This window comes from Typopeltis vanoorti, chromosome 1 (assembly GCF_054136105.1).
Source record: "Typopeltis vanoorti isolate ZY-2024b chromosome 1, IOZ_Tvanoo_1.0, whole genome shotgun sequence".
Classification (NCBI taxonomy): Eukaryota; Metazoa; Arthropoda; class Arachnida; order Uropygi; family Thelyphonidae; genus Typopeltis; species Typopeltis vanoorti.
Window position 1 is genome coordinate 42843787 of NC_143549.1, and position 17562 is coordinate 42861348.

At 37.6% G+C, this 17562-nt stretch overlaps 1 protein-coding gene and 1 pseudogene across 2 annotated transcripts in view; one reads left to right on the forward strand and one right to left on the reverse strand.

Moving 5' to 3' along the window:
- LOC150109924 (F-box/LRR-repeat protein 5-like) overlaps positions 1-17562 on the reverse strand; it is a 335771-nt gene that overhangs the window by 87509 nt on the left and 230700 nt on the right. For both annotated transcript variants that reach the window (XM_090397314.1, XM_090397315.1), the window contains one exon: positions 6045-6635. In XM_090397314.1, the coding sequence (XP_090253440.1) occupies positions 6045-6635 (591 nt within the window). The remainder of the gene's footprint in view (positions 1-6044; positions 6636-17562) is intronic.
- On the forward strand, positions 13242-15000 carry LOC150109925 (small ribosomal subunit protein RACK1 pseudogene; annotated as a pseudogene).

Genomic DNA, 17562 nt, shown 5'->3' on the forward strand with positions numbered 1-17562 from the left:
TATATTTCGTCCCAGTCAATAAGACATCTTCAGGGATTATAAAAAACTAATGTAACATATATACAAATCACAAACAATACTAAGCCCAACCACGTGGGTGACACTAAAGTCCTAACTAGGTGGAGTGCCCTCAAAGGGCGACTGTAGGTAGCCTGGAATGTAAAGTGGGACCTCTGGTGATAAGCGTTTCCCAAATCTTAGGAAGCTTAATGCAACCATATTTGTTAAGATTCGGTTGATTCCTGAGAGCAGCTACTGATTCTAAGAATAGTCTCTCTTTTTTGAATTTGCTGTGGTGGAGAATGGTGGTCGTTTTCCATGAGATCCTTTGTATCCATGACATGGTCAGCCAGGCCTGACTGACCATAGTCGTGGTTGCAGATGTATGACTTATGTTCCTCCAGGCAGATAGTAGCTGATCTGCCTGTCTGTCCAAAGTATGCCAGTTTACAGGAACAGGGTACTTTATAGACTCCAGCCACTGAGAGAGGAGGGAGTTGATTTTTTGTAGAGCAGAAAAGGGTAGCAAGTTTGGGAGTGGGGATTCAATGCTGTGTGTAGGCTGTACTATTTTAAAATCTTGGCTATTTTTTCGGATGTGTCACGGATGTAGGGTATGATGACAGCATTTCTAAACTCTTTCTCTGGAAAAGACGGGGGAATCGTGGGAGGACCTGAGTATTTTTTTAATACTGTGATTGCTGTAGCCATTGGAGAGGAAAGTGTTGTATATGTGGTCAAGCTCAGTTGCAAGGGTAGTTCCACTGGAACAAAGATTGTGGCTCGTTTTTCAAAATCTTCCATAGAAAAATTAGCAAGAGGGGGGTGAGGGGGGAACCCGTTGCGGTTCCCCTATCTGCTTGTCGATTTTGTTCTTCCAAGAAAAATAACCAGAATTGATGGCAAAGTAAAAGAGATCTAAGATGTCAGAAGGAAAAACGTTTTATAAGAGTGTTAAGGTATCAATTAAGGGAATATTGGTAAACAATGAGGAGATGTCAAAGCTTACCAATATGTCTGTGTTATTTAAGGTTAAATTTTCTATGAGGGTTTTGAAATGGGTAGAGTTTTTTATATAGGATGTGGAAAGTCCAGTGAGGGGGATTCAGAGAGTTGGCCAGCTGTTTTGACAGTCTGTAGCAAGGTGCATTAGTGGCATCTACTATAGGTCTTAGTGGGGAATTGGGTTTGTGGATTTTTGGTAAACCGTATATTCAGGGGGAAACGGAACAGAAAGGTTTCAGTTTTTTCATGATTTCTGGGGGCCAGGAAGACACTTTTTAAAGTAGGTTTTTTAGTTTTTTAACTTGTGTTTTTGTGGGGTCATGTTCTAGCGGGGTGTAGGTGGAGCGATCTCACAGGATAATCTCCATTTTTTGATTGTATTCCGTGGCATTACCCTTATCAGCTCTGGTAATGATAATACTTTTTTCTTTTCATAATTTCATGAGAACACTGCGTCGGGCAGGCAATAAATTACTTTTTGGAGGCGAAGACTGGGAGAGGATGTTGGCGACGTCAAGTTTGATGTTATTTGCAATCTCCAGCACTAAGCGACAGATGCCGCGTTCGACATCGAACATAACATTAAGCACTGGCACTTCCTTCGGAGCCACTGCAAAACTGTGGCTGAGGCTTAGGGCACTGATGGCATCATTGTTGAGCCTTTTGGACGATAAGTTTACTACTGTCTGGAGCGGTTGAATTTGCGATTGCGGCTTGGCTTTACAAAGGTTGTTAAATTTCTTGATATGTTTATTATTTATCTTTTAAAATTCTTTCTGTGCAGAAGCTTCCGAGATGCCAGAGAGAATAGACCAAAGTTCAGGGTTAAGTACAGTTGAGAGCTCCGATTGTAAGAAGCTAATGGCGGTGTTCATAATGGAGAGGGTGGTACACGTAGCGGTGATTTGTTCCCTCAGTAGTGCTAAGCTGGTGAAGTTATATATGCGGAGGGCTTTTTTTAGAGTGAAAGTTGATGTTTAACTTAATACAGTTTGGTATTATTCTTGTATCCCGACATCTTTTTAAAAAGGGCAGCCTATTTAGTTGCCTAGATAGTCGTAGTTTTGACTTACCGTATTGTCTGGATTTGCGAGTTATATCAATATATTATCCCTCTCCGTGACAAACGCCGCCATTAGCTCCTTACAATCGGAGCTCTCTGCTGTACTTAACCCTGAACTTTGGTCTATTCTCTCTGGCATCTCGGAAGCTTCTGCACAGAAAGAATTTAAAAAAAAAACTAAAACACCTACTTAAAAATGCACCTTGCTACAAACTGTCAAAACAGCTGGCAAACTCTCTGAACCCCCCCCCCTCACTGGACTTTCTACATCCTATATAAAAAACTCTACCCATTTCAAAACCCTCATAGAAAATTTAACATTAGATAACACAGACATATTGGTAAGCTTTGACATCTCCTCAGTGTTTACCAATATTCCCTTAATTGATACCTTAACACTCTTAAAAAACTAATTAAGAGGGAGATGTTAAATCCCGTTTTATTTTATAGCCGGGTACGAAACTCGGGTCGAAATCCATCGACATCCATAGAGTTTCAATGCCGAAAAAAAAAAAAAAAACTATTGGTGAAACCAAGTGTAAATGATCACTTGGATAGTACAACACCAGGGGAACTCCATGCAAAGGTGGAGCAAGCTCCCTCACTAACTTTAATATTCTTTCATAATGTAAAAACCCAGCTCCTAAGAGATGTATATATATTGTTTTACATTATGAGAAGAGGTCACTACCCAGACCGGTTTCAACCTTTTTTGAGGTCTCATCAGTGAGTAGGTAGTAGGAATATCAAGGTTTTAAGTGAACAGAAACTTACATACCTCTACTATCGAATTGCCGAAGTGGTGTACTATATTTTGTTAAATATTGTAACTACAAAGATAATAAGCCAAAAGGCTATTTTACCAGCAAATTTGTTAATTAAGAGGGAGATGATAAATCCCGTTTTATTTTATAGCCAGGTACGAAACTCGGGTCGAAATCCATCGACATCCATAGAGTTTCAATGCCGAAAAAACTATCAGTGGAACCAAGTGTAAATGATCACTTGGATAGTACAACGCCAGGGCAACTCTATGCAAAGGTGGAGCAAACTTCCTCACTAACTTTAATATTCTTTCATAATGTAAAAACCCAGCTCCTAAGAGATGATTATATATTGTTTTACATTATGAGAAGGGGTCACTACCCAGACCGGTTTCAACCTTTTTTGAGGTCTCATCAGTGAGTAGGTAGACCTGGAATATCAAGGTTTTAAGTGAACTAAACTTACATACCTCTACTATCGAATTGCCGAAGTGTACTATATTTTGTTAAATATTGCAAACTACAAAGATAATAAGCCAAAAGGTTATTTTACCGGCGAATTTGTTAATTAAGAGGGAGATGATAAATCCGGTTTTATTTTATAGCCAGGTACGAAACTTGGGTCAAAATCCATCGACATCCATAGAGTTTCAATGCCGAAAAAACTATCAGTGGAACCAAGTGTAAATGATCACTTGGATAGTACAACGCCAGGGCAACTCTATGCAAAGGTGGAGCAAACTTCCTCACTAACTTTAATATTCTTTCATAATGTAAAAACCCAGCTCCTAAGAGATGATTATATATTGTTTTACATTATGAGAAGGGGTCACTACCCAGACCGGTTTCAACCTTTTTTGAGGTCTCATCAGTGAGTAGGTAGACCTGGAATATCAAGGTTTTAAGTGAACTAAACTTATATACCTCTACTATCGAATTGCCGAAGTGTACTATATTTTGTTAAATATTGCAAACTACAAAGATAATAAGCCAAAAGGTTATTTTACCGGCGAATTTGTTAATTAAGAGGGAGATGATAAATCCGGTTTTATTTTATAGCCAGGTACGAAACTTGGGTCAAAATCCATCGACATCCATAGAGTTTCAATGCCGAAAAAACTATCAGCGGAACCAAGTGTAAATGATCACTTGGATAGTACAATGCCAGGGCAATTCTATGCAAAGGTGGAGCAAGCTCCCTCACTAACTTTAATATTCTTTCATAATGTAAAAACAGCTCCTAAGAGATGTATATATATTGTTTTACATTATGAGAAGAGGTCACTACCCAGACCGGTTTCAACCTTTTTTGAGGTCTCATCAGTGAGTAGGTAGACCGGAATATCAAGGTTTTAAGTGAACAGAAACTTACATACCTCTACTATCGAATTGCCGAAGTGGTGTACTATATTTGTACTATATGGAGTTGCCCTGGTGTTGTACTATCGAAGTGATCATTTACACTTGGTTCCGCCGATAGTTTTTTCGGCATTGAAACTCTATGGATGTCAATGGATTTCGACCTGAGTTTCATACCTGGCTATAAAATAAAACGGGATTTAACATCTCCCTCTTAATTAACAAATTCACCGGTAAAATAGCCTTTTGGCTTATTATCTTTGTACTCTTAAAAAACGTTTTTCCTTCTAACATCTTAGATCTCTTTTCCTTTGCCATCAATTCTGGTTATTTTTCTTGGAAGAACAAAATCTACAAGCAGATAGAGGGAACTGCCATGGGTTTCCGCATTCTTGCCAATTTTCATATGGAAGATTTTGAAAAATGAACCATAGACTCAGTCCCTCTCAAACCTTCCATCTGGGTAAGATACGTACATCATGTGTTCTCTATTTGGCCTCATGGCTTAGACACACTAGACTCCTTCCTCAGTCACCTCAACAGCCTACATCCAAGAATCCAGTTTACAATGGAAAAGGAAAAGAACAATTGTTTACTCTTCCTAGACACCTTAGTTACACGCCATCCGAATGGTACACTTTCCTTCACTGTTTATAGAAAACCCACGCACACAGGCAGATACATTCATAAACTCTCCCGCCACCACCATGCTCAACAATATGGCATTCTTAAAACTCTTACCAAGAGAGCCCACAATCTTTGTTCCAGTGGAACTGCCCTTACAACTGAGCTTGAACACATATACAATGCTTTCCTCCCCAATGGCTACAGCGATCACAGTATTAAAAAAATATTCAGGTCCTCCTCCATTCCCCAGTCTTCTCCTCAGAAAGAGTTTAGAAATGCCGTCATCATACCCTACATCCGTGACACATCCAAAAAAATAGCCAAGATTTTAAAAAAGTACAGCCCACACACAGCATTGAAGCCCCACCCCAAACTTGTTACCCTTATCTGCTCTACAAAAGATCAGCTCCCTCCTCTCTCAGTGGCTGGAGTCTATAAAGTACCCTGTTCCTATAAACTGGGATACTTTGGACAGACAGGCAGATCAGCTACTATCCACCTGGAGGAACATAAGGCATACATCTGCAACCACGACTATAGTCAGTCAGGCCTGGTTGACCATGTCTTGGATACAACCCACAGGATCTCATGGAAAACGACCACCATGCTCCACCACAGCAAATTCAAAAAAGAGAGACTATTCTTAGAATCAGCAGCAGCTCTCAGGAATCAACCAAATCTTAACAAATATGGTTGCATTATGCTTCCTAAGGTTTGGGAAACGCTTATCACCAGAGGTCCTATTGTACATTCCAGGCCACCTACAATCGCCCTTAGAGGGTGCTCCATCTGGTTTGGACTTTAGTGTCACCCACGTGGTTGGGCTTAGTATTGTTTTTGATTTGTATATATGTTACATTAGTTTTTTTGTAATCCCTGAAGATGACTGAGACAAAATATAGAAAGAATTAAATTCTGTTTTAATCCTTTCTGAGTGCTGTATACAATCCATTAAGCCTCCAACATTATGAACTAATAATTAAGTTTTAGCTGTTGGACAATCCTGTACATCCAATGAGGATATATTGCAGGAATTAATAATGACAATATATTTAAATCAAAGCACTAATTTTATGTTTTATATTTTTCAAATATATGCTTAAAAAAAGTAAACTAGAAAGCATCAAAGTGGTAATCATCATGAAGTTTACTAAACTAAGCACAATGGAACATAATAAATTACTTGCATTATTTTTTTATTATTCAATCTTATTAATTTTGCTTACCTTAACCCATCATCTGTAACCATATAACAGCCAGATAAGCTCAAAAATTTCAGGTCACAAGTCTTTAAGTTGCTTAAATCATCATTAGAGTTTATAGTATCATCAATTGTCCTAAATTCTTTCCAGCAAAATTCAGAAAGAGCAGTGTTCTTTATTTGGCAACAAGCACCACTGTTTGCTGCAGGACACTTTCCACACAGCCTGGCTAGTTTGCAAAGGAGGATATCTGAACTCCATTCACATTTATAACCATAACACTGATCTTCTGAACAACAGTTTAATGAAAAGGATCTGCTCCTTTTCACAACAATCTCACTGTCCTCTATTTCACAAAAGCAATTATTGTTCCTGACTAGTATATTGTTGCTGTTTTCTGATGCACCAATGTCTGAAAATGCACTAGAAACAAATGAGGCACTGTGACAATACTGCCTTGTTTGTGGACAGTAATCCACTTCTGTCAAACATACTGGATGTAGTGGCAATGCAGTTAACGTTTCTGCAAGGCGAATGAGTCCAAGATCTGTGAATGCACTACAACCAGAGAGATCCAAATGCCTTAAGCTAAGACAAGTCCCAGAATCTTTTAATCTGCAAAGAAAGAAAAATTGTTGTTATTAAAAACCTGTTGACTGCTATATCATATGTTAAACAAGTGTTAAATGTATTTATTAATATTAGTTTTATACATGATTAATGCATTCATTTGATAAGTCAGATTAAATGTTGTAAAGTAAAATACTTAGGCATTAAATATGTATAAATGTCATGTACTGCAGGAAAAAAAAGTGGTGGAATACTAAAAGATTAATGAGCAAACACAACAGTATAAAGAATTCAAACTACTGTAAAAATTTATATGAACAGTTAATACTAATATGAAATTGTGGATATAAACATAAACAATAAATAAATAAATCTAATCCAGAAGTTCACATGTTGAAAGTTCATTTTTCACTTGGTTAGACTATAATAAATTTAGTTTAATCCTTTATCCAAGTGTGAGCAAACAAAGTTTGCACCTGAAAATATCTTCAGGACTGGGGCAAGGTAGTATAACACCAGGCAACTCATAGCAAAGGTGGACCAAGCTAACATCACTCCTATCTCAGTATCTCCCATAATGCAAAACACATCTCCTTGCAGATATGTATAATGTTATGCATTAAGGGAAGGGCCACTACCCAGATTAGTTTTGACCTTTATTGAGGTCTCTTCAGTGGGAGCTAGGCCCAGAAGTGGAAAAGTCCACCTTTGCTATGAGTTGCCTGGTGTTTGTACTACCTTACCCCAGTCCTGAAGATATTTTCAGGTGCAAACTTTGTTTGCTCACACTTTGATAAAGGATTAAACTAAATTTATTATAGTCTAACCAAGTGAAAAATAAACTTTCAATATATCTTTCTCTAAATCCAGAGTAATTTAATAAAAAGGTGCACACTGTTTGGCAACTCCTATAGGTAAAGATGACCTCACCATTGCTTCTGCTTGGTATCTCCACTTCTGGGCCTGGCTCCCACTGAAGAGACCTCAATAAAGGTCGAAACTAGTCTGGGTAGTGGCCCTTCCCTTTAATGCATAACATTATACATATTCACAAGGAGATGTGTTTTGCATTATGGGAGATACTGAGATAGGAGCGATGTTAGCTTGGCCCACCTTTGCTACAAGTCACCCAGTGTTGTACTACCTTACCCCCTCCTGAAGATATTTTCAGGTGCAAACTTTGTTTGCTTGGAATAAAGGATTAAACTAAATTTATTACAGAAGTTTACATGTTAACTAAAGTTAAGACAATAAAATACTTGGTGCAATTGACAAAAACTTGACTTCTCTAACATTTCATATAGTAATATGATATTTTCAAAAGTTATTATCAACACATTATGCATATGATTGACTGCATAATGGCTGATAACAAATAGATGTTGTAATGATGCCAAGCAGTAGAAAAAGGAGGCAAAAGGTATGTCTCCTTTTGAATTTGATATCAGGCCTAATGACACGTTCCTTCATAATGTGATTAATATATAAGACAAATAATAGTAGAGATAATATGAACCATTGTCTCTCACCTGATTTAACATGAGATCATCTCTTGCAATCACCTTCAATTCTAGCAGCTGACAACTCAAAAACAGACTATGCATCACTTGATATAATGTACCACTTACACTATATATTATATTATAGTGTTTTGAATAGTTTTCCTCTTGCCACCATCTCATAGGCCTTTTCCAGTTCTACAAAACTCAGATATGGGGGGGGGGATCAAGTATGTGTCTGAACAAACCTGGGGATTAATGAGCATGCGTACAAAAATTATGAAGCAATGCTGAATGTAATATGTAATTTCACAGGTTTCAGATTTGAATGGATTGGTAATAATATTAAACAAGGATAGTTCTGGGTACAAGAAGGGAGGGGATGTTGAAATGCATGTACTCGACTGCCTGAAGTATCAGAAATCAGGGAGAGAAGTCTCTGATATTGGTGTTCAACTCAGCAAAAAATTATAAGCATCAGTAAGAATACAGGGAACAGAACAGGAAATAAGATAGCTGAAGAACTACAATCAACAAAATTAGAAGTTAGAGGATTCATTTGAGGCTGTCTGGTACAAAATAGAGGCAACAGGACAAACTATATTGGTGGTTGCTGCTATAAACTGGTGTGTGTGGGGGGGAGTACACAGGAAGATGTGGATACCATGCATCAGAAGATTAGCAAAATGAATGCAAGCCAAGCAATGATTATGAGAGAGGAGGAGGACGTGGATTGGAGGGGGGGGGGAGCATGGCAAGATGGGAATGGAATTTATACAGTTATGTGATAATTACATGAAACATGTTATAGAGGGTACCAGGGATTTGAGAGTGTTGGATCCAGTAACAGCACCAGAAGATATATCCATAATCAAGGTAGATGCTCTGCTTCCAACTGGGGAGAGTGACCATCACTCTTAATGTTTGTCTGGAAAATTGACAAAGATGCAGAATTATTCACACACTAGCCATCATTCATGCAATATCTATCATATTTCTCCTTAAACTTCTTCATTGATTTTATTCATTTATTCTAATGGCAAAAGGAATACAAAGCAGCTACAGGTCAATGTTCAGTCCGGAAAGCCAATCCAGAGCCTCATCCGTCACCTTGTGGATGTCACGGAGGCCCCACCATGAAATTGGCACCTTGGGCAGTCATTCACAATATGAGTGATCATTTGAGCCATGATCCTGTTGATAGATGACCAAAACCAGGCTGCAGAGCACAGGGATCTTCAACCAGAACGCCATTTGTTGGAAGACTGTTGGACCAGTATTCTCTCCACGTGTCAGGTGGTAATGGTAAGGCAGCTGAAAAGAGTTTGTCCATGGACAAGAAAAAGTGTCTTGATTTTAGGCAAAGACCAAGTGGATTTATGAGAGTCTGGTGCAGGGGCAGGAGCAGATTGCTCATCACTTTATTAAATTTTTTAATCAATGCTTATTATCTTCTCTGTATATTTGGTGGAGCAATGTTAGATAGGACAGGCAGCCAGGGGAGAGGAGTGCTTTTCAGTGTCCCACTAATTGAACACATGGTACAATTAGTGGAGTTTAGCATGGTGTCTATAATGTTAGTGTGTGTGTACTTCTTTCCCAGATGGGGGGGGCACAGTATTCTTCTGCAGAGAATGTGAGGGCTAGTGTAGACAACCTTACGACTTCTGCACCACAACCCCATGTTGTTCCAGCAAGCCTTGAAATGATATTATTTCTCATTTTAATTTTGTTGGACAGGTTGGTGATGTGCCTTTTATAGGTAAGGCTTCTGTCCATGCTCAATCCAAGGTATTTTGGGTGAGGCCCATGTTCTACCATTTTGCCACAGAAAGAGAGGTTGAGGTGTCAATTTGCCTCTGCACTGTTCAGGTGGAATACCGTGGACACAGTTTTTGTTGGATTTAACTTCAGATACTACTGCTTGAAGTACTCTTCCAGGATGTTTAGGTCTGTGTTCAAGGTTGTTTCCAGGTTGGCAAAGGAGGTAGATTGGTGTAGGATTGCTAGGTCATTAGTGTACATATATTTGCTTGAGCTGGTATGTGGTAAGTCAGACATGTAGATGTTAAAGAGTAAAGGGGCTAACACAGAGCCCTGTGAGAGACTGTTGTGGAGGAATCTGGGCCTGCTCTTTTTTTGCACCAATATGAACCCAGATCTTTCTGTTGGAGAGAATGGATTCAAAAAGCTGGAAAGTTTTTTTTTGCACCTTATAATACTGCCTAGCTTTAGGAGGATGCCCCTGATCCAGACTGTCATAAGCTGATGTTAGGTCAATGAAAGTGACTCCGGATTTAAGTTTCTTCTGGAAGCCTGCTTCAATCTGTGTTATCAGGACCAGGACCTGGTCACAGCAACTTATTTCCAGCCTGAAGCTAGCTTGTTCAATTAGGAGAACTCTTTCAATGAGTGGTGAAATTCTTTTAAGGAGAATTCTTTCAAAGAGCTTAAAGGTAGAGCAAAGCAAGGAGATAGGTCATAGATTTTTGATATTATTTGGATCTTTCCCTGGTTTGGGCACAGCAATTATTTTGGCTTTCCGCCACAGTTTTGGTAGTTTTTCAGTTGTTATAATTTTTGAGAAAAGGGCAGACAGCCATATTTGACCTTGTTAGCCGAAATGTTTTAGAAACTCGGAGAGGACACCATCCACTCCTGCAGTCTTCAGTGATGAAGCATCTGCAACCTCCTCTATCAACCCATTTGCCACCCTACTAGCAAAAAAAATCTATTCCTTGCTAACTACACTCTTTCACAGATTCCACTTGTGACCCCTTTGTTTTCCCTTGTTGCCATGTACTGAAAAAAAGTCTTCAGTGTCAATCCTGTACAGCTCATTTAATAACTTAAATGCTTCTATCATGTCTCCTCTTTTTCACCTATCAGCTAATTTTTGAAGCCCACAGACCAATCTATTTTTCATAGGGAGCATTCTGCAGAAATGCCACATTCTTTGTCACTTGCCTCTGGATCCTTTCTACAACTTCACCACATAATCCAGATCTGTGCGCAGTGGTCCAGACATGGCTTATTAAAGCTTTATATAGGGGAACAATAACTTTTCTATTCCTGCTTATTAGTATGTTCTTTAAAAACCATAATCTGATGTGCTAACCTAAATAGCACATAATCTGATGTGCTGTTTAGGTTAGCTTTGCAATATGCTTTCTAAACTTCAACTCCCTGTCCACAATCATACCCAAGTCCCAGGCTTCATCAGTTTCCTGAAGTTCAGTTCCATCAATACAGTACACAGCTCGTGATCTCTTATCAAAGTACCTTATATACTTGGCCACATTAAACTGGCAGCCAATTACTTTTGTCCATACTGCCAGTCTGTTTAAATCTTCCTGCAGGATATCTGCACCACCTTCATTATTACCATTGCTCTTTCCAATTCAGCATGATCAACAAACAACTGAATATTTCCTTTTAAATAATTTTGTATATCATTCATATATAAATTAAACAACAGAGGACTTAGTAATGAGCCGTATGGTACACTACTGGTAACTTGCCTTCTGCTGGATTGAACTGTTCCATAAACCACTCTTTGATATATGTCCATCAGCCTCTCTCTAATCCGAATGACCATATTCATATCTAACCCAATTTATGTAATAGAGTTCCAATTTATGTAATAGAGTTCTATGTGGAATCTTGTCAAATACTTTTGCAAAATTTAGCAATATCACTGAGTAGCGATTTCCCTTAATCAACTCTGTTGTCATCACTTGATTATAAAAAGTATGTAAATTACAGCCTATAATTTGTTACTTCTGTCTTGGAACCTCCTTTATGCAATGGGGATATTTTGTCCTCTTTCCACTACAGTGGTACTTTCCAGTATTAAGGCTTAAATTAAACAGCTCAAATGTTAAAGGCATCTTGGAATAGTGCCGTGGCTTGAGAAGCTACACAGAAAGAATGTCAGAAGTATGGTAAGTGGTCAAAGATTGTTTGAGAGAAGCAGTATCAGCTTCATATACAAGGTCAGGAGGATAAACTAAGTGAGGATTAAATGCATGAGCAGAGATATAAAGCAAAGGCTGCAAAAAACAGAAAACAATGTGGAGGGAATGTAAAGAAAAAGGTGATCAGTATACTCATGAGCTGTACAAAGTGCAACTAATATGGTAAGAAAGGCAAAATCAGATTATGAGGGAAAATTAGCTAAGCAGGCTAAGTAAGTCTCAAAGTGTTTTCCATTATGTAACAAGTCAGAGGAAAAATGACTATGGTAGAATGACTTTAAACAATGTTGATGGCAGGAATATGTCATTGGCAAAAGAAATAGTTGAGTTGCTGAGTGATCATTTTGTAATGGTGTATCATCCATGGAGATTTTGCAGTTGCTGAAGTGACCGAGATTGCCAGCCTGGTTGGACTGAGTGGTTAGCATATCCACTCACCAGCCAAAAGGCTGTGGGTTTGAATCCCACTGTGGGCATGGATGTTTGTCATTGTCTGTGAAACTGCTAGTGGTGGTCGGCAGTGGATGGCATTAGTATGGATGATGATGATGTTAGCTGCAGTTCATTGTAGTTGGTGGATTGAGTGGGAGAGAGAGAGAGTTGTAATGCCTTCCCTCGATGAGTCTTTGGACTCCTTGGAGGTGTCATGTAACAGTAATAGTAATAATATCAAAATTGAGATAGATGAGGAGGTTTTCAGCATATTGAAATATATCAGTGTGAATATAGCAATGGGATTGAATGGCACTACCTGAATGAGCAAGAGAACTGGCATTCCATCTGATGAAGTTGTTCCATGTAATTCTTAGCTCTGGCAGGGTTCCCAGGGGAGTGGAAAGAGAGCACGATAGTTCCACTACATAAAAGTGAGGAACCAAATACAGACCAGTTAATATATTAGGAGTGGTTGTTAAAATATTGGAAAAGTCGATTAAAGGTAAAACGAACAGTGGGTGGATAGGGATACAATATTCTATAGAAGGCAGCATGGCTTTTTAAAGGATAGGTGCTGCCTTAGTAATTTAATTACATTTTATAATAAAGTGACAACTGAATTGGAAAAAGGAAATGGATACACAATGAAAATGTTGGATTCTGAAAAGGCATTTGACAGAGTCCAGGTCAAATACCTTATCAAAATTTGAGGAATTGGGAATGGATATGATGCCGGTAACATGGATGGGGGAGTATATGGTGAAGCAGAATCTAGGAGGATAACTAGTGGAGCACCTCAAGGTTCTGAGGCCACTACTCTTTAGAACAGGGGGAGGGGTATTCAGTTGTTTACTGATGATTCAAAACTGGATATTTACATCATTGATAAAAGTGACAAATATCCTGTAGGATGCTTTAAATAAATCTGCATTGTAGCCAAAAGATAATGATTGCCAATTGATTGTTGCAAAATGTAAAATTATTCACTTCGGGTTGAAAAGGTTGCATACAATGTATCATACTGACAGTACTGGATTACAGGAAATTGATGAGGCTATGGACTTCAGGATAATGGTGGATAGAGTTGAAGTTCAGAGAGCATATAGCAAATGTTGGTAAAATAGCTCAAGAGATTACTTGGATGTTCAAAAACACTAACAAATAAAGACTGGGAAGTTATTATCTATCGTTATAGATTCAAGACTCAGCTGCATCTCAACTACTGTGCACAGATTTGGTCACCTAGTTTTCTTGGGGATCAAGAGATGGTAGAGAGGATTAAGAGATGAGTGAGTAAACTGTGGTGACAGGTCTGTGGAATGTTCCATATGAGGATAGACTGAAGGTGTGTGTGGACTATAAAGTTTGGTTGATAGGCAGAAAAGAGGGGACACGAAAGAAAATTTTAAGATATTAATGGTGTTTTATAAAAATTGATGCAATGGAAAATTTTCAATATATGACAAATATTTAAAGAACCAGAGTTCATCCATGTAAACTGTGTAAGAGTGTGGTTAGTAATGATGTGGACCAAATCTGTGGACTAGATTTTTTGCATGGTGAGTAGTGAATGAGTGGAATGGATTGCCAGAATTAGTTGTGGGTTCCCTGATGGTAATGAGTTTAAGGAGAGACATGATAACTTTCGTGTGTAAAATGTTTAATTTGGGTCTCCCATGACGAGTCTCCAGAATCCATGGAGATACCGTATAATAATAATCCTGACAACCCCTGTTTGGCCTGAATCCAGATGTTGTTCTCTAAATTTCCCTTCAACAACTTTTCTTATTCTTTTCTTAAGTAAGTTCATGCTTGCATAAACTTACCTAGAATACTCAGTAATTCCAATATAATTCTCACACTCAGTTTTGTTTCCCTTTTTACAGATGATACTGAGCTCATCTGGAATGTGTCTGGTTCTAGAGACAAAACAATTAAATTGGGGAACACTTTATTTACCCCGAATGAAATATTTCATTCAAGGAGGACATACTGACTGGGTTTCCTATGTTCAGTTTTCTACAAATAACAGTAATCCAATTCTTGTGTCCTGCGGATGGGATAAATAAGTGAAGGTGCAGAATCTTACTCATTATATACTAAATACAAACCATTGGTCACACAGGTTATTAAATACTGTAAATGTGTTGCCTTATGATCACATGTGTGCATCTGGAGGAAAAGACTGTAAAGTAATGTTATGGAATCTGAATGAAGGAAACACCTGTATACATTGGATCACACTGATATCATAAATACATTATGTTTCAACCCTAAGCGATACTGGCTTTGTGTTGCAACAGGACACAGGATCCAGCATCAAGATTTGGGATCTAGAAGGTAAATATATGTTTGATGAATTTATGACCTGAGGTAATTATGACATCACAAGTAATGTCAACCTTCCCAGTGTATTTCCATGGGTTGGTCACAGCTGATGGGAAAGCATTATTTGCTGGCTATACACTGACAAATGCATCAGTGTGGCATGTTTCTTGATAGTGGACTCAAGAACTAATGGTAAAATGGTGGAAATTGCCTTGAATATTTATAGATGAATATTATCTATTCCAGCTGCCTTTCCACATTTTACATTTTTCATGGCTTTTCTATCTTATCTTATCAATTTTGTTCCTTTTCATTCTTTAATTTTTAGTTTTCAATTATTAATTTTTCAATTTTCAAAGTCCATAGTCTATTTGATCCATTATCTTCTTTGTTATTAGTTCTGTTCATGTTTTATTTTGGTTACTGGATATATATTTCTACATTTCATATTTTTTCTTCATCCTCAACATTTCCTTATCATACACATTTGGCACAGAATACTGTCATTCCTACTGTCTAAATATACACATTCAGGTATGTCATTTTGATTCTCTTCTAATATAACTTATGAAAAATTTATGCTAGTTAAAACTAAATGTAGCCTTAGGTTGAAACATGGAGACAGCTTCATATACCAAAATAAGCTTTGTTTTCTTACATTTTTCCTCTGCATTCTCTCTCAGAACAAATACTGATTTACTTGCTAGGAACTTTCAATATTTTTTCAACTTTTCTATGACTGTCTCTTTAACTTCCTGAGTTCACCATTTAATTCTATTTTTTATATCCTGGCAGAACAACTTCACCACATGCATATGAAAAGTTAAGCAAAATGAAATAGACTATTTGTAGATATCAAACCTTCCTAAACCTTTCATATTCTTTGTGAATATAAGTGGCATTAGTTCCAGCCTCAAAGTGTTCGGTTTCATCTCCAATCTGTAAAACTCCATCTACATTTTCTATCAGTTGCTCAACTTCGGCCTTTTTTCAAGACTACTTATCAAAGTTTTTTCAGCTGCACACACTCTGACTCTCTTTCATCTTAAAGGTTTAGTTCTGATATATATCAGAATTTCTATCTTAGAATCTCCTCTTTGTGATCTCCTTCAGCTAAAAATCTCTGTTCTATTCTTATCTGATTCATTTGCCGTCTCTTGGTGATTTTAATGTTCATAATTCCAAATGGCTTTTCTTTTCTGACTAGTGATCAAGAAGTAAAGAAGCAGGCATTTGCTGTCACCAGCAATCTGGTATTTTGGTAAGCATATGAACTAGGGATGTGCCAAACCATGATTTGGCTGAATAACAAAACACTGAATATTTGGCTGAAATTTGGCCAAAGCACCAAATTTCATCTGAAGCATGTTGAATTAAATTTTATAAACATTTTTATAAATGTTTATAAAATTTATAAACAGTTATAAAAATGTTTATAAAATTTAAAAAGAATATTAAAAAGAGGATATTATGAATCAATTCATATTTTACAGCCAAATATAGAAAAATTTACCAATTTTATTATTATTATTATTATTATTACCCCAAGACCTCAAGGAGTCAGAGACTCATCTAGGAGGCTTTTATCACACACATCTCATCATACCGTGTTTAAGACACAGTATGATGAGATGTGTGTGTCTGCAAACACCACACTGACACCACACTCTCAGGCAAGGCATTCCGATCATTCACAACTCTGTGCGAAAAAAACCTGCCTCTCACTCCCCTACTCACACCCTCTTTATACAGTTTTCAGGAATGACCTCTGGTTCTCCTCTGATCTCCCACTTTTCTCTGTAGAACTTCTCCACCATTGATCCTATAACAACCCCTTACCAACTTATAGGTCTCTATCATATCTCCCCTCTTCCTCCTATCCACCAGACTCTGCAAATTACATCTTCTCAATCTTTCCTCATCCTCGACATTCCAGAGGTCAGAAATGAAAACATAACTTTCTTATAAACTCTCTGATAAAATGTTGAAACTTTTAAGTTTTTCCACATTTGACTATAAAATACAAATGAATCTATAATATCCTTTATTATATATTTAATTTATTCCAAATTAATTCTCTTTGATCTATACAATATTTTATTATTACGTGACACCTCCAGGGAGTCCAAGGACTCATTGTGGGAGGGCACACAACTCTATTTTGCTAAATACATCCCATCCTGTCCACTACTACTTAATTCTCCAACTATGATGCCACTGCCATCAATAACAGTACTTTTTGTCTGTAAATTGCGTGTGAATTGAAGGCCGATTTGTCTATATGCAGGGAGGAAAAACCTGAGTTTCCGGGAAAAAAATACTACTACCACTGTATGAGATTGGCTAACTCACCTTTAAATGAAAAAACCCATATAAGAATTCCCCTTGTCATGATGAGAATCGAACCCAGGTCTTTTCCAATCAAAGGATGCAATGTTCCACTATTCTTCCAATTGTACTATGGCAGTTATTATGAACCCAGCCAGAGATCACTTATGATAAATTTAGCTTTTTGACAGGCATTGGTATATTTAGCATAAGGCTATCACTCTTTTAAGGTTTCACTGGACTGATAGCCAGTGAAACCTAATTATTGCTTTAATAAAAGGTGAACATGTTCACCGTTAATAAAAGGTGAACATGTGCTCTGCAGCACAGTTTATGTTTTTAAATCAGTGTTTTTTTCAAACTATTTCTAATTGCGACCCATAAATACCCTGAAACATGATAGAG